The sequence below is a fragment of the Salvia hispanica genome, chromosome 4 (assembly GCF_023119035.1).
Source record: "Salvia hispanica cultivar TCC Black 2014 chromosome 4, UniMelb_Shisp_WGS_1.0, whole genome shotgun sequence".
In the NCBI taxonomy this organism is placed as follows: Eukaryota; Viridiplantae; Streptophyta; class Magnoliopsida; order Lamiales; family Lamiaceae; genus Salvia; species Salvia hispanica.
Genome location: NC_062968.1, coordinates 57,723,456 through 57,739,591, shown reverse-complemented (window position 1 = coordinate 57,739,591; position 16,136 = coordinate 57,723,456). Strand labels below are relative to the sequence as shown.

At 37.1% G+C, this 16,136-nt stretch overlaps 4 protein-coding genes across 8 annotated transcripts; 3 read left to right on the top strand and 1 right to left on the bottom strand.

Annotated features, from left to right (window-relative positions):
• The first annotated feature begins 231 nt into the window (after positions 1–231).
• Positions 232–4,545, top strand: LOC125224113 (E3 ubiquitin-protein ligase MIEL1-like). 3 transcript variants are annotated; one of them, XM_048127462.1, is made up of 13 exons: positions 232–433; positions 1,116–1,225; positions 1,316–1,403; positions 1,503–1,559; positions 1,670–1,702; positions 1,803–1,880; positions 2,003–2,046; positions 2,128–2,168; positions 2,416–2,498; positions 2,578–2,669; positions 2,777–2,846; positions 3,853–3,891; positions 4,079–4,545. In XM_048127462.1, exons 2-13 carry the CDS (start codon positions 1,131–1,133, stop codon positions 4,214–4,216), a joined length of 858 nt encoding a protein of 285 aa, XP_047983419.1. In that variant the 5' UTR covers positions 232–433; positions 1,116–1,130; the 3' UTR covers positions 4,217–4,545. The 3 variants fall into 3 exon arrangements, with proteins under 3 accessions (XP_047983419.1, XP_047983418.1, XP_047983420.1); XM_048127461.1 differs by lacking the exon at positions 232–433 and adding an exon at positions 835–972; XM_048127463.1 differs by lacking the exon at positions 232–433 and having other exon boundaries at positions 979–1,225; positions 3,860–3,891.
• A 1,324-nt stretch (positions 4,546–5,869) lies between these two features.
• Positions 5,870–7,781, top strand: LOC125217993 (zinc finger protein CONSTANS-LIKE 13-like). The gene is made up of 4 exons (XM_048119579.1): positions 5,870–6,581; positions 6,711–6,890; positions 7,036–7,298; positions 7,449–7,781. Exons 1-4 carry the CDS (start codon positions 6,069–6,071, stop codon positions 7,537–7,539), a joined length of 1,047 nt encoding a protein of 348 aa, XP_047975536.1. The 5' UTR covers positions 5,870–6,068; the 3' UTR covers positions 7,540–7,781.
• A 986-nt stretch (positions 7,782–8,767) lies between these two features.
• Positions 8,768–10,430, top strand: LOC125219356. The gene is made up of 3 exons (XM_048121317.1): positions 8,768–9,021; positions 9,798–9,907; positions 10,065–10,430. Exons 1-3 carry the CDS (start codon positions 8,841–8,843, stop codon positions 10,341–10,343), a joined length of 570 nt encoding a protein of 189 aa, XP_047977274.1. The 5' UTR covers positions 8,768–8,840; the 3' UTR covers positions 10,344–10,430.
• Positions 10,431–11,525: 1,095 nt separating this feature from the next.
• Positions 11,526–14,449, bottom strand: LOC125222064 (protein TRANSPORT INHIBITOR RESPONSE 1-like). 3 transcript variants are annotated; one of them, XM_048124474.1, is made up of 4 exons: positions 13,908–14,449; positions 12,990–13,243; positions 12,751–12,923; positions 11,526–12,657 (listed from the first exon to the last, which is right to left on the bottom strand). In XM_048124474.1, the coding sequence occupies exons 1-4, from the start codon at positions 14,360–14,362 to the stop codon at positions 11,857–11,859; spliced, it is 1,683 nt and encodes a 560-aa protein (XP_047980431.1). In that variant the 5' UTR covers positions 14,363–14,449; the 3' UTR covers positions 11,526–11,856. The 3 variants fall into 3 exon arrangements, with proteins under 3 accessions (XP_047980431.1, XP_047980432.1, XP_047980429.1); XM_048124475.1 differs by having other exon boundaries at positions 12,751–12,863; positions 13,908–14,448; XM_048124472.1 differs by having other exon boundaries at positions 12,751–13,243; positions 13,908–14,448.
• Positions 14,450–16,136: the final 1,687 nt, after the last annotated feature.

Below are 16,136 nucleotides of genomic sequence, written 5' to 3'. Positions count from 1 at the left end.
TTGTCCATTTCAATTTTCCATTTGCATAAAGTTGTAACAAAAGAAAAATGCTCCACTTTGTGTAGTAGTAATAAGAATCCATAGATTCAACCACTATATGTAGATAAGGAAAGGCGTGAAATTCCCTCCAACTTTTCCCATACTGTTTATTTTTTGGAATCATCTGCATATATCTATGAAATAATGTACGTATACCTCAACATCAAAACATTATAATGTTGTACCATTTTTTATTTTGAATTTCGCATATATGTTTGGACCAAAAATCATCAGGAATTATGAGTTCACACTCATCTTTGTGTTAATGTTGTAAATTGTTATGCTTTTATGATGGTACTGCTTTCATTTCTCCGGGGCTTCGATCGTCGACTGATGTGTCGGAGATGCTGCACTGCACAATGGCCTCTAATGAAGATGATGGTGTTGATCACTGGTAGGGGTTTCTTTCAACTAGTTTATGAAAGAAGGCTGATTTTTTTCTGTATTTCCTCAGCCTATAGTATGTTTATGTATTTGGAGATTTACTAGAAATTTCCCCTTTTTCATTATGAAATCATTTTGCCCTTTCAGTTTAGGTTAAATTATTATCTTGGTTCTCATTTATGACTAATAATTAAATGTAATCTAAATTACTATGTGACTATTAGTTATGGGACATTTTTTAATTTATACTCCTATCTCAAATCCTTAATCAAACTTGTGTCGAACATTTTATGCAATAATTTAGATATGCAACAATCAATCAACGAATGCAATATATGTAATGATAAATGAATATAAAAAAGGTTATTGCTACAAGGGGTTAATGACTAATCTTTCCCCACTCATCCAAGTTATATACATAAGTCGTGTTAGCGTAAATCTTACTTACAGCCAGAATTAAATCTACAAAAAAGCGCTTTTAGCTGAAACTGCAAAACACCGGAGCATTCCATTCCCGCAAAATTGCCTCTGCCGCCGTCAGATTTCGAGGTTCAGTTTTTGAGTGGCGGCTGAGAATTTTTGTGCCTTCTAACTGCTTTAATTTATCGGGTGGCGCAGCATTGCCGCGGCCGCCGTGAGATTTTTTCGATTGAATTTTTGAAATATCCTTTTTTTTAAAATTTCCCAATCAGCCCGACGATCCGGCGATGGAAACCCTAGGCGCGAATTCCGCAGCTGAACAAACGCAAAATCGTGATGATAGCGATGTTGCGCGAGAAGATTTCGGGGCATTGCAGCATGGGTTCGTTTCCTTCTTCCCAATTTTTGGTGCAAGTTTTCCTTTTTTTGTGTCTTGATTGTTGATTTCGGTTTTCCAAACGTGGTGTTTTAGGTGCGACCATTATAGGAGAAGATGCAAGCTGAAGGCGCCTTGCTGCGATCAGATTTTTACTTGCCGTCACTGTCACAACGAAGCCACGGTTAGCTTGTGCGCTGTGAAAGAGAGGGAGCTTTTTTTTATTGGTGATTGTTTTCTATTATATCTGCAATTTTGTTGATACATGTGGAATTTTGTGTAGAGTATTTTGAGCAACCCGAGAGATAGACACGAGATTGTTCGACATGATGTTAAGCAAGTATGAGCCACTTCCCTTTACATGTCTTTGTATGTTTGTTAAAATTGTAAGCTTTTGTCCTACAAAGTATGGTTGAGTAAGTGTTCTCTTTGTTTTTTTAATCATATTAGGTTGTTTGTGCAATATGCAATACTGAACAACAGGTTTGTCTGTCATACGATTATCTGCGTTTTAGGCCTTTTGTCATTGTGAACATCCTTTTGATTGTTATGGCTATGATCTGGGTTGTTTCTATATGAGCAGGTTTCCAATCTATGTTCGAATTGTGGCGTCAAATTTGGTGAATACTTCTGCAGCATATGCAAATTCTATGATGATGATGTAATACACTGCCCTTTGTTTACTTTGTTGACGCAATGCTCTTTGAACCAGGGATAGTGTCTTTTTTTTTCTTTTTCTTTTTCTGTTTGATTAGTGACACAGGTAGCTTGTTGTTGTGACAGATCAGTAAAAAACAGTTTCATTGCAATGACTGTGGCATTTGTAGGTAAGAGAGTTCAATTAGTGAATTCACGTTGCAATTTTTTATTTAATTGTTATCTTTTTCTGATGCAACCGTAATTCCCAGAGTTGGCGGTCGCGAAAAGTTCTTTCATTGCCAGAAGTGTGGTAAGTAGTTTCGCAATTTTTTTTTTGCTTGGCCTGATCTTGTGATGCATATTAATGTGTGTGATTAATAATTTTCCATTTTCATGGAGTGCAATTTCATGGCTCTGTCTGAAGCACTCAAAGATGAGATCTTTTTATAATTTTATTTCTAACAATATACCTAGTGTGTCTAGTATCCCCATTTTTCTTCCATGTCAGTCATATGTATATGGATTAGAATACATCTAACTATCTTCTTTCTGTTCAGGTTCTTGCTATTCTGTTAGTTTGCGTAATAATCACAGATGTGTAGAGAACTCAATGAAGAATCACTGTCCTATTTGTTATGAGGTTTAGTACATTACTCGTGCAATACTGATATTAATGTCGTTTCATGCCCTTTAATATATAATCTTGTTCCTTTATGCAGTTTCTTTTCGACTCAACCAAACAGACTACTATTATGAAATGTGGGCACACAATGCATGTGGAATGTTATAATGAGATGTTTAACCAAAACCAGTACGTGTGACATCTATGTCTTTTCTTTCTTATTTAAATCATTTGGATCTCACTTGTCTCGCTCTCTGAAAACAACTTTTCAAATTTTACATCCCAATATTTTACAGGTATCGTTGTCCAATCTGCTCCAAGTCAGTGTTCAATATGACTAATAGTTGGGCAAGATTAGACGAGGAGGTACTTTGCAATATACTTTTCTGCTTGCAGCTGTATGCACATTCTCTTGCGTGTTTGTACTCTTAGTTTATTCCTAAGATTCCCTTCCTTCTTCATGCCATGATATGAAAGATCCCGATTCTGGTTTCTCCACTTCAATAGTTTTCATGGAGTCACGCTAGATAGTTCTTCTATGCCATTGTATGAAAGTACCTCACCTACATTGTTTTCTTGAAATCATCTAAATAGTTACTTTGTGATTCTAGATGGTCTTCTTTAGTTTCCTATGAAAACACATACGGCATGTCTGATCAGCAAGTTAGACTGTTGCAGACTTTTTGTGTTTCTTGCTTTCTTTCATCAATGACATTTATTACTGTCATAGTCGCAATCATGTCTTCTCCTTCACTTCATTTCTCTGGGATGCCTTGTGAATTCAAATATACCCTTGAATATCAATTAGACCTTTCTCACATTTCCAGTAAAAGTGATATTACAAACATAGTTAGAACAACGGGCTATCTGTGGCTTATTGTTGGTGTCCATTTATGGCTTAAATTTTGAAAATATGACTCCTATGAGTACTTTTAGAAATATTGTATGGGTACATGATTAATATCATGAAATGGTCCAATCATAGGCGACGCACTGAAATTCCTACACATTGAGTTGAGCATTTAGTTCTCAGATATCTACTTTCCTAGAAAAATTGGTTTCTAGTCTTCTCAAGATTTCAAATGGAGTTGTAACTAGTTGAGCATATTTTATTTACACTTCTGCATCATATCACTACAAATTCTTCCATTTTGGTTCGCACAGTTCTTGATTTATGTGGAGATTCTTGAAAGCTATATTCTATGTGGTTCTCCTTTTTTTATAAATTTGAAGATACCTATACCAAGCATCCAACATTGTGACATGAACACTGGTCAAATATGATCTCCTTTATTATTCCATAGACGCCCTGTTGATAATGATATGATATGATATGATATGATATTGATATTGGAATTTGACATTCTGATAGATTGCAGAGACTGCAATGCCTGAGGAATACCGCTACGAAGTAAGTTCATTATCCATTTCTTGATTGACATTTTCTAGTGTTACATTTATTTGTGGAAGATAATTGATGCCAATCAGTCCGATATCTGTGGCAATGGAACATCTTTACAGAGTTTCTTCATTTCATTCTTGTATCGTGTAGTATTTGATAGAATTAGATAGTATAACAATTAAATGCAACTATGCAGGTTGAAAATCTCTGCAACGATTGCAACCATACTAGCAAGGCGTTCTTCCACATATATGGTCACAAGTGCCAACACTGTAATTCCTACAATACACGTGTGATTACAAGTGGGGAGAACGGCAACCATAGCTCTACATAGAGCAGTCATACAGAGCATATGTTTTGCTGGATTAGCGGAATTATTACTTCTTCATGGGGTTTTGATCCACTGGTACGATGTTTACCAACTATTCTTCTTCTTCTCCAATTGGAGATTAGCCTGCTATCATATCATATGCAGTGCGCATTCATCTGGAAAATCCTTCATGCTTGCGGTTGCATAAGTGAATATTGATATAAATTATTTAGCCATCACTTATTTTCAGGGAATTTTTTCTCACATTTTTCTGTATGTATGTGTTTTGCCTTGGATGGACAATTGCATTCTAGTCGGAAATATTGAGGATATTATATTTCTTGGACGAATAATTGAGTGGGTAGCCATATTAGGGAGAAAATAGCATTTTCTCGTACCCATTATTAATTTTATTTTAACTTTTTTTTTATATTCAAGATCCATTTGTGAAATCCTTTTATCAATTAAATTCTCAGACAAACGTTCGAAATTACATTTAATTTTATTTATCTCTTTCTTTTTGTCTTGATATGGGAATATTATAATGCAAATTCCTAGCAGATTCCAGACTGAAATTCTCCAGTCTTCTGGTATTTTCATAAACAAATATCTCTGCTAGAAAATGACCTGTTAGATCTGTGGAGTCCAAAAATCCAACATTTGTCCTTTCTCCTAAAAAAGTTATCCATTTTGTTTAATACTAAGATCTAATCTAGACCATTCATCTCGTATTATCATGGAGTAAATATAATCCATTAAAATAATGTAGTATAAAAAGCGTTAGTCTATGCATGTAGTCAGAAACTCAGAATAGTATGCAGAAAAAAATCTATTTCGACTATATTCACATATTTCTTGTCCTCATACGATATATATACCGATTATACTAACAAGGACAGAAAGTGTATTGAAAAGTGAAAACGATGGGTTTTCATTCGTATCCTCAAGTACAACTATATTAAAATTGAATGTATTGTAGATTAACCAAGATTTTATTAATAATTAAATGCTTATTCATAATTTCAAACTTGGAGAACAAGAAAAGTCATTGTTTGATGTTACATCTCTCTAGCAAAGTAGCAATCGACTTGCAGCTACCTTTTGGACTGCGATTGTGGCAATTGACATCACTAATTACGTAGCAATACGGCATTCGATTCTCAAAAATGTTTATTTGATGTAACACATTATCAAATGGTGTTTACGATCTACCATCTCTTATAGTACCACTCGGTAGGTTTGTGTTAAAATGACCATCCCTCTTAAAGTCACACCGTGACACCACTTATACAGCAATATTATATATAAACGCTACACATCAATATTACAAATACTACACAACAATCTATAGATTGCTGTATAGTGTGTCGGATATTGCTGGACAAGAAAAATTACTGGATAAAGACCAACAAATTGCTGGCCGGTCTTTTTCATTTTTTTTTAAAAAATTTTTGCCACGTGGCAGCTTATTATTCGTCCACGTGTACAAATGATTGACTATGAATGATGGTACGGTGTTATTTTAAGGGGTGGTAGCACCCTAACATACCCCCACTCGATATTTATAATTTTGATTAAAAAAAATAGCTATAAAATTAGCTTCTTTATGTTTTGTTATCAAGACAACATTGATATATTCACCATCACTGATACTTATTTTATTCCAAAGTTATATGGAGTAAGTAATTACATATTGGGAGAAATAGAAAGTCAAAATATGTTTCCAAGTATAGAATTGAGTTAAAAACAAATGGAGTAGGAGTTTCAGTGTGACAATTTATAAGTAGATATTATGAGTCGTGAATTGCGATAAGGTTAGCTTTCCGTTTTTCCATCTTCTTCCTCACACCCAACCCAGTAGAATCATTCCAACGCCATGAGTGAAGAAAGTTGTATAGATCAAACAGAGCGTCTCTGCGATTTCTGCAACGAGTCCAAGGCGCTCCTCTACTGCCGCGCGGATTCAGCCAAGCTCTGCTTCAGCTGCGATCTCGAGGTCCACTCCACCAATCCGCTCTTCCAGAAGCACAACCGCTCCCTCCTCTGCGATTCCTGCAGCTCCTCGCCCTCCTCCATCTTCTGCTCCACCGAATCCACCGTCCTCTGCCAGAATTGCGACTGGGAGATCCACAACACCTTCGCCTCCATCCACGACCGCCGCCCCCTCGAAGGCTTCTCCGGCTGCCCTTCCCTCACCGACCTCCTCAGATTTCTAGGCTTGCAGGATTTCGAGAAGAACAAATCAGATCTCGGCGCCGGAAACGAATTTCTCGATATGCTGGTGTGGGAGACGCCGACTGTCGTCACCATCAACGATTTGATCGTCGCCAATAATTATGACGATTCTGCCCCCGCTCTTCAGGCTACCGCCTTGCCCCCTTTCCCTAAGGTTCTCTGTTTTTTTTTTTTTTTTTTTTTTTTTTTTTTTTTTTTTTTTTTTTTTGTCCGATTTCTCAACTGATGTCTATATATGCACATTCGTTACACGATTTGGGGTTTAATGCCGTGATTCTATCAGAATCGAAATGCATCGTGTGGCAAGCACAAGGAGGAAATATTTTCCCAACTACGCGAGATGGCGAAGAAGGATCCAAACTACAGTGGCTCCCTTGAAGAGGACTTTGAAGCATTTGTGGAAAACAATCAGCCACAAGTAGCTGCAAAATGTCCGACTGGCCTCGAAACTAAGGCCGAGCCGGTAATGTCTCTGAGTTGATTAAATTTTGTTTGTAAAATAGTCTATTATCTTGATAATGATGGTATGTTCTACTATTTCATTGGTTGTTGGATTACGTTATTCGTTTGATTTTACGAACAAGTGTTGTTTCAATACTATTTTGCAGGCTAGTATTGGTGATTGGTGTTTCGTTGATGAAGGCTTTCCTTCCGCGTATTTCGGTGATTTCATCAGTGAGATGAGCCATTTGGTGCCGGACAAGGACTCAGACAGTGCTGGTGTTGGAAATGGTATTCAAGACATTCAACCGTGTGTTCCTGTCGATTCCCAGGCCTTTCAACTGCCTCCTACTGCAGCAACGCGTGAGCTTAACAGCCAAGAGCGAGACTCTGCTCTATCACGCTACAAGGAGAAGAAGAAAACTAGAAGGTAGTAGAATTTGAGTCTCCTTTCAAACATGTCATGTGATGGATGTTATTACTATGTAAAAGTGATAAAACTGTTTTACATAATCTTAACTTGAATCTAATATAACTTGAGTTTCTTACATCTCTGTTGGAAATTGTCGTTGTGTTACAGGTACGACAAGCATGTGAGATACGAATCAAGAAAAGTTCGAGCAGAAAGTAGGGTGAGAATAAAGGGCCGTTTTGCAAAGAAGGATCGCTAGTTTCTGCAGCGCGAACAGTGAGATTGTGAAATCGAAGTTCGAGTGTTTGGTGAAATGCGGGTATGCATATTCATTGGATTATTAGCACATACTAACAGCAGTTAGTTAGGCAAATGTTAGCTTAGCTTTTCCTTGTTTATGCTGTAAACAAATGTACTGTAGCTGTTAGAACACACAGTTGTTTGTTATCCTCTCCTTTTCTCCCAAGAATGTGTATAATACATATGTACTATACTACTATATATTTCGGCGTTTGTAGCATACAAAAAGAGATTTAAGATTATTTTATATAATTAAACATGAATTAGTAACTATATAAGAATATTTAAAGTTTACAATTTCACAAAAGTGTCCATGGGTAAGGGATCAAATTTCATTAGATAAATTGAAATCGGCCAACGATTCATGGTCAAACCGGCCGATTTTTCGGGTTCCAATCAAATTTTTAGTTTGATTAAATTTTATTTCTTTATAAGTGGACCTCACTGAATTAATTTAATTTTATTTGATTAAAGACAAATGGAATTGGGGATTTGGAAAAGGAAACATTCCGTACTAATTTATTGCTTTTATACTTAAGGTGTATACATTTATTGCAATTTATACATATATACAGGTGCATGCATCATGGACCTCGTGATAGCCTCTCCCTAAAAAAATTATATTAGGCCGAAAATCTTGACAAATTTAAATGGGCACACCTAAGCGGAACTTATGCACGAAATATGACAATACATTAATTACTCAGTTATTTGAAAATTAATTTACAATTTATCATATAAGCAAAGCTTGAATACGAAATTAGTTAAATTTATACGTTCCAAATTTTTAACAATTTATCATATAAGCAGAATTTGATTTCGATTGATTTTGAGTTCTCGAACTAAAGCAAGGTTTTGAGTTTAAATTAATTAATTTTAATTATTTTACAAATCTATTCAAATAAACAATTTTAATTTAAGATAAACTAATATTAAATATTTTCAGTTTTTATAATCTAGTCAACTAAGTAAAATATAAAATCCAATACTAATTTTATCTTACATAAGGTTATCTCAACTAGTTCACTATCTCGTTAACCGAACCCCGCCTAAGTGACTTGTTGGCCCGTAACGAAATTTCGAGCCTGTAAAATTGGCTCGGCCCGTTATAATCAAGGCCTGAAATGGGCTGGCCGAGTTTTGGGATTTCGGGCTTAAAAAATCAGCTGTTTGTGCGGAAGTTATCTATTCCCTTTCCGAATTTGCAATTAGGGTTTGCTTCTTCCATTGCAGCACTGTAACTTGATCGAAATTTTCACGATGAAGAGAGGTGGAGGGGTTCCCCACCGCAACGATGACAATGAGGCGAAAATTGGCGGCGTCACCAACAAGAAAAAGATGAAGAAGAATATGCAGAGACTCGGAGGGCGAGGTGGCCTGTCGCTCGCATCATTTGCCAATGCTAAAGCCAGGAATGACACGTACAACCCTTCGGTTATCAGTATGTCTCTCGATTTCTCCAATTTTTTTAAAAAAATTGCTTCTTTTAGTATACTGAAACTTGAAATCAGAAACCGTTTGCTAGTTTTGTTTGATGTAATCTCAACTTTGAAGTTATTAGGAGTAATTTTTTCTCTTCAATCTAGGGGATTGCAAATTTGCAATATGAATGTGTGTTTGGGTAGCTATATTCGTACGAAAAATGGTAACTTTTGCTGATCCATTCAAGGAAGTTGTGAATATCCACGTTTTTTTTAATGATTTGTGTCCATGTTTGGATTATTTTGTTGCGGAGTAGTACTATATTTCCTCAATTTTGAATCTTTGATTCGCCTGAAATTTATTGAGTTGTTATTGGGAGCTAGCTGGTTGGATCAACACATTGTTAATTGCTCACCAAAACTAAATCACTCTGCATAAAGTTGATTGGAATAGCTGTAGTTCAGTAGGCCCTAGTGAATGTTAAGTTGGGGATAAGGGTTTTTTTGCCCGCCCAAAGCTCGGTGTGAATTATTCGTCGCGTTAGATGATTTTTGCAACAGGCTTGGCATAGGCTCATAGCACAGTTGTGGAGGTTGAGACTCTATTTTTGCTGATCTTGGAATAAAATTTAAAGTTGCACTTTTGTTCTCCAATTTATCACTTGTAGTGGTGATAAGGTTTTAGATGTTGCGAATGCTGCAATCATGTCTATAAGCGTGTCTAACACTTATGCATAGGGAACCAAGAGTTGCTAACTCCTACGCCTGCTTACTAAACAATTGGTTTCTTCTGCAGAAAAGCAGAGAGAATTCTATAAGAACGCAAAGTATGTTAAGAAATATAAGAAGTCTCTAAATCAGCAAGAGCGCCAGAGCACTCCTTCCACTGCTCAAGAACTGTTAGAGGTTTGAATTTATTCCCAATTAATTCATTTTCCACTTTCTCGCCATTCTTGCTACTTATGTAGTGTTCCTATGTGGTTTCGCTTGCTGCTCGTATCCAAGTGCATTAGTTTACTTTCCGGATAATTTGTCTCAAAGTTTACAATTCGGCTTATGGCAGGGTGAAAATGGCGGTGGTAACGCCAGCCAGAAGAAGATGAAGTACAAGAAGAATGCGCGAAACCTTCAGGAGTTGTACGAGAAGAAGCATGGCGAGCAGGAGAAAGATAGGATTGAGAGGGAAGCCATGATGCAGGCTAAGAAGGAAGAGAGAGAGGCAGCAGAAGCTCGAAGGAGAGCGCTGAAGGAGAAAATGTATAAGAAAACGAGGTCTGGTCAACCTGTCATGAAATACAGAATTGAGCATATGTTGGAAGCAATCCAAGGTTCAACTAGTTAACACACCTTTTTGTTGTATATGTAAAATTTGCCCCAAAAATAACTCCTCTCCTCTCTCTATCTCTATAATTTGGTTTCACTGCTGAAATATTGTCCCATGGTGTGAAATGCCATTCCTTCAAAATTCAAATATTGTCAATGTGTGATATCAATAAGTATTGGAAAGAGAGTCCAGTTAACCAGTTGTACTTGTGTGGAGTGAATTTAAAATCAAAGAATTTGTAATGTTGATATATTTTAGTTGTTACGGATACTACAGTCATCAAAAAGTCTCAAACTATTTCACTTATATCAAGTAATACAGGTCAAATGAATCATGTTTGTCAGAATCAGCAGAAATAATTACTGCTTTTATTTTATATATGTGACACTTCCTTAAGTATTATCAGTAGTAGTACTATCTATTTGGTGATGATTTTTTCTTTTTGTGTAGTAGCATTCAAAGCAGAGGTAAAGTGCTATGTTTATCCATTGTTTTAATTGCTTTAAAGACCATATTCCACAAAAATTGAGGGCTTATCATTGAACTTGCCACAACTTTTGCAAGGACAAGTCAAATAGTGGCACTTTTACCCAAAAAAAACACTTTGGTACTAGTACTATTATTCAATTTCATTAGTATAGTCATATTTCTTCAAGGCAAGAAATTAAAATTAGAGTCAATGATCGAACCTTATCACAAGCTTTACTGATTTGACTGAAACTTATCAGTCTTGTTAATTCACTTAAGTAATTTCTCATTTAGTTGTGGTGGTAAATGGAGTTAGGAGTCAACTTTGGAATCGATTGTCAAGATAATTTATCTATGTAGAAAATGAGAATGGTTACTGTGTAGGGTACTTACAAATGTTGAGTAAAAACTTATAAAAATCACTAAAAAATTGAGATATACTAAAAATTTAGGATATACTAAAAATATAGGATATACGTATTCAACAATTCAATAAGAAGCAAATGAATTATTGGTATTCAGAAGAATAGAGATTATCATCATCAGATTCAGATATAGTAGTATAGTACCCACCCCCACTTGTTTTATGTCAGCCTTCGCATTACACTTTCCCTCTTTTTTTATTTCTCGCTTGTCTCTGCATTTCTGTGTTGTTATTATCTGCCCACATAAGATTCCACTGCTTTTTTTACTCTCCTATCTCCAAAAATAAAATTTCAAAGAAACGACAAATCACAGCAGCAAAGAAATTATTATTCAACTCAATTATTTGTTGCCCCTTATCTTTCATGCACCCAAAGGTCACGCATATCAAACCATATTTTATTTTCATGTCCATTTCTGTAAGCAGACATGAATTAGTAAGATACAAACATTGAGTTGATAAAATCCATCCATAATCCAATAAACTAACATAGAAGATTGCATCTTTATTTGTAACAAGATAGTAGCTCAGCCAAAGTGAAAAATGATGGCTTTTTTCGAGCTAGGTCGTCTCAGTGGCAATGTACGTTGCTGCAATCACACGAACCGTTTTCAATCGAGACGCTGCATTTTTGTTAGATTAGGAATACCTCAAGGATGAATCCTCATCAAGAGTCCAGACAAAGTCAGGCATGTCGAGCCTCCGCCTGCTAGCGACAGTGCGATAGACATAGACTCTCTCAACGGAGCAGTCTTCAGGCCTTGAATCAGGTGGGCCTCTCTCGTCTATGACTTCAACGTTGAGCCTAGGCATCTTCTGTGCGAGCAGCTTACAAGCTCCAAAACTCACAGAACAAGAAGACATCCAAAGGGATCGCATTGTCTCTAGCTTTGCAGCATTGGCCAAGAGAGCCTTGTCCCCAAATGGGCAGTCCCTGATCTCTAGTTTCCGGAGGCTGTCGCAGCCAGACAACACGTGATGGAGGCCCAAGTCGCTATCCCCTGCGAAGGCTATTGAAAGCATCTCCAGCTTCTTGGCGTGTGATCCAATGTATTTGAACACGCGGTCAGTGAGGAGGCCGGTCATGGAAAGCCGGCGCAATTCTTTACAGTTCTCCACAATGGCTCCAAAACCAGCATCAAGTGGTTCGAGGGTTAAGTAGTCAGGTGCTTGAGGATCAATGATACAGAGGCGGAACCGGATAAAATTAGGCCGATTCTTTGCAATAGCAATCAGTGCAGCATTTGACATCTGGCGGCAAAAGTAAAGAACAGATTCAAGCTTGGGGCAGCCTTCAGAGACAGACACAAGCCCTTGTTCCGTCAAAGACACATTTGGTTCTGCTCCAAAAGGATCAGAAGGGAACACCCTAAGTTCTTGCAGATCCTTGCAAGATGCAGCAAGAGCCTCCAATCCACTGTCTTCGATGTAGTCCAACACCTATACATAAATAAAAGTTGTTGATCAGCTCATAGATACCATACGACTATATTGCAATGAGAATGAACACAAGACAAGAAGCGAGAATCATACCCATAGACGCTGCAAATTCTGGCATTGGCTAATAAGCTTAACAAGATCAGAACTCGGAATGGCAGCATAACTTAAATTCAGCGAAGTGATTCCAGAACAGACAGAATACATGGCTGGAAGATAAGAAGGAACAACATCCCAAAAACCAGACAAAGCCTTAAGTTGCTTACAGGCTGAAAATGCATCAGTCAGATTTGAAAATGTATCAGATCGAATTTCAGCTGAATAGGCACCGGTACCTAATTCAACCAATTGGGGAGCACGCCGAATCAGGTTAGCAAGCCTCTCAAGGGGCACAGCACGGTTCAGCCGGAGAGTCCTCAGGTTAGGGGAACGTGCAACCAGTCGCTCCAAGGCGGAGAAACTTACCTCAGAACCCAGACAAGACATGTTAAGCGACACCAAAGAAGTGCAGCTATCGGGAAAGTGGCTAAGCCAATGCCCACTCAGGTCCTCCACTTCACTCTCCCTCAAATCTAGTTCCCTCAAATGCCTGCAGTGAACAATCACAATCAATAATCAAAACATTGCATTTAAAAGCAAACCAACCATTTCATGGTGATAGGAAACAATACAAGCTAGTCCCAAGTAATACAACAACTAAAGTACAGCAAGTATCTAACAGAATCAAACTTCATCCTGAAGGAACTAACTTAAATTAAAAGCAAAATAGTGCAAGCTGTTGAAACTGACATAAAAACCCAAAAGGAGTCTAAACAATAATTGAAAGTAGAAAAAATACTAGTAATAAAAAGCAACACTTTACCAAATACAGTGAGTGTTCCACAAGAACAACATGCCTTACTATAAAACCAAGGCAATCAAATATTTTTCAAGATAGTGCACCCCACTTAAACTAAACTCTAACAAGCATAGAATCTCAGACTTCGCTTATGATAATACGAGCAAGAGAAAAAAGACTTCCAGCTAAAATGCCAAAAAAATCAGATCTTTCTCACGAGCTTAAGTCAAATGGGTAAATATCAACGAGATCCGGCATTCCCTGGAAAAGAACACAAGAAAACAATCCTAGAATTGAATCGATTCATGAATTCAAAACCTAAAAAGGAAACAAATAACACTTTTTCAACTATCACGACATTGCCAGAATAGCGAAAGTTAGCAAGCATTCAAATGGAATAAAAAAACAAACAAACCTGCAATTAGCCGCAATCGACGCGAGACCATCCGTGGTGAAACCCTCGCATGACGTCAGCACCAGAACTTTGAAATTCTTATAAGACTTGGAGATCAGCTCCAAGCTCTCGTCCGTCACCACCATGCGCTTCAGCCTGATCTCCTCCAGGAACGGATAGGCCTCCGCCATGGCCGCGATCCACGGGTAGGCGCAAGCGCCCCATCCCTCCGGCACGAGGTTGAAATCGGCGAAATGCGGCTTCCCCTTCATCTCCACCGCCCTCAGCTCCGGGAACCGCCGGATCACGATCTCCGGCGAGACCGCGTAGCAGTTCCCGACGAACACGCGGCGGCGGCACCACCGCTCGATATCGTACCACGACTTGCAGACCAAGGAGACGGCGTTCCGGTCCCTGTCGGAGCTCAGGAAGGAGAAGACGTGCTCCAGAACTTCCTCCGGGAACGAGTACGCCATGGGAGGTTGGAATGGTAGAAATCCGAGCTCTGGATTTGAGCAGTTTTTAGAGAGAGAGAGAAGGCAATTGGTATTGTGGAGAAGAAGATAAGGTTATAATTTTAGGGGAGGTTTTATACTAATCTCACCTGTGGTGAGCTCAAGGATTTAACCAACGAGTGGGAAGGCGACGCGTGTCGTGAATGCGTTGCTGCCGTTGGATCTGATGGTCGGGGGGGCCCTTCTCTGATTGATCGAAACGTCACCGTAGAACAAGAAAAATGTGTAACTGTGACGTGGCGTATTGTGTAAAACGTAGTAAATGGTAAATTTCGTTACGTTTCTTTCTACTACTACTTACTTTTTTAAATAATAAGGAAAATGAAAAACGTGGTTATATCATTAATTCGGTAACCTATGTTTTGTTTCAAAAAGGAAAAAATCTAAACTGCACTTCAATTCAATTACTATTAGTAATGGAAGGTAGTGTAGTATTTTATGTGAACGATCAACAATTTTATTGTACATACATCAACATATTTTGCCTATGATATATTGATACCGGATGCTAATGTTAATTTCCTATATGCCTATAAATATCCTTTGTAAAGTTATTTTTGATACATAAATATTACACTACGGGCCCGTTTTATAAGTTAATAATGCCTAAATATAGATACTTATATGACTATTTCTAAGTGTTTGATATCATAGTTAACCTATTATGTCAGCCCGTGGTTTCCTCTATGGCCCATCCGAGCCCGCAAATTTTTCCTTCAAATACAAAGATATGTATCTCACAAATTTGGTCGGATAGCATTTCTACCTCATTTATGGAGTATGATTTATTAATTACAAAATCTAGATAATTTCTTGTCTATCAAATAACAACGAAAAAAACCTTCATCCGAGCGTATCTTGACACGAAGCCCGCATTTCTTATTTTATTTAACAAATCTTGTTATATATGAGAAGTAGTGATTCGTAAATTATCATCTAAAGCACTAAAATTATCGTGGCAATTGCATGCAATTGATCTCCCACTATTATTGCCTTTTTGTATTAATATTTAATCATTTTTCATGTCGTCAAGCCTAAGTTTATAATTGAATGAGATTGTTCAAATTTTTATCCAAGTTGTGTTTAAGTTCAATGGTCAAGTAAATCCAAAAGTTGTAGAGAATTAGGCAGCCGACCCTCACTCCAATTATGCTGAATATTTTGCAAGTGAGAAAATAAATTGTGAGTGAAAATAAAAATTAACATAGTGGAGTAGCATTTTGTAAATATTGTTATAGAAAATTTAGATAAATCACGATACTTAGAATGTGGCGATCGAGAGAAATGAAGGTGCAAATCTGATTAATTATTTTTAATTAATTTCTAATCAAGTACACAGTTTGCTGAGTTGTAATGCACGTAAAGTTAAACTTTGCAGTAAGATAATGCAATCAAGATTTAATCAATTATTAATTAAATTGCTAAGATTTAATTAATTATTAAGCCCACGCATGGTTCTCCGGGAATCTCTCTCCTCCCTCGAATGAGAGAGATTGGACTTCTATATTTATTAATAACATTTTTGGGAAATGAATTCTAGGGTTTTTAAGCTATCATTCTTAAATGGAGGTCATTATTTTTTAGCATATTTTTTGTAATCTTCAATTATTTTATTATATCATGTTTTGCCCCCATACTTGACGGTGTGATGAGCGTGTGCGACCAATTACATTTTTGTCCAATTTTTTTTATCGATAAATGTGACATGTAATGTTATAGTACTAGTACTCCATTA

What these genes read in the sequence shown, in the direction of transcription:
- LOC125224113 (XM_048127462.1), top strand. Translation starts at nt 1,131, where the DNA reads ATGGAAACCCTAGGCGCGAATTCCGCAGCTGAACAAACGCAAAATCGT. An exon ending in TTCGACATGATGTTAAGCAA is followed by an intron (nt 1,560 to 1,669) that starts GTATGAGCCACT and finishes TAATCATATTAG; the next exon opens with GTTGTTTGTGCAATATGCAA. An exon ending in GCAAATTCTATGATGATGAT is followed by an intron (nt 1,881 to 2,002) that starts GTAATACACTGC and finishes TTGTTGTGACAG; the next exon opens with ATCAGTAAAAAACAGTTTCA.
- LOC125217993 (XM_048119579.1), top strand. Translation starts at nt 6,069, where the DNA reads ATGAGTGAAGAAAGTTGTATAGATCAAACAGAGCGTCTCTGCGATTTC. An exon ending in CCTTGCCCCCTTTCCCTAAG is followed by an intron (nt 6,582 to 6,710) that starts GTTCTCTGTTTT and finishes TGATTCTATCAG; the next exon opens with AATCGAAATGCATCGTGTGG. An exon ending in TCGAAACTAAGGCCGAGCCG is followed by an intron (nt 6,891 to 7,035) that starts GTAATGTCTCTG and finishes ACTATTTTGCAG; the next exon opens with GCTAGTATTGGTGATTGGTG.
- LOC125219356 (XM_048121317.1), top strand. Translation starts at nt 8,841, where the DNA reads ATGAAGAGAGGTGGAGGGGTTCCCCACCGCAACGATGACAATGAGGCG. An exon ending in GTACAACCCTTCGGTTATCA is followed by an intron (nt 9,022 to 9,797) that starts GTATGTCTCTCG and finishes TTTCTTCTGCAG; the next exon opens with AAAAGCAGAGAGAATTCTAT. An exon ending in CTGCTCAAGAACTGTTAGAG is followed by an intron (nt 9,908 to 10,064) that starts GTTTGAATTTAT and finishes GGCTTATGGCAG; the next exon opens with GGTGAAAATGGCGGTGGTAA.
- LOC125222064 (XM_048124472.1), bottom strand. Translation starts at nt 14,362, where the DNA reads ATGGCGTACTCGTTCCCGGAGGAAGTTCTGGAGCACGTCTTCTCCTTC. An exon ending in TCGATTGCGGCTAATTGCAG is followed by an intron (nt 13,244 to 13,907) that starts GTTTGTTTGTTT and finishes TGTTCACTGCAG; the next exon opens with GCATTTGAGGGAACTAGATT. An exon ending in AGAATTTGCAGCGTCTATGG is followed by an intron (nt 12,658 to 12,750) that starts GTATGATTCTCG and finishes ATTTATGTATAG; the next exon opens with GTGTTGGACTACATCGAAGA.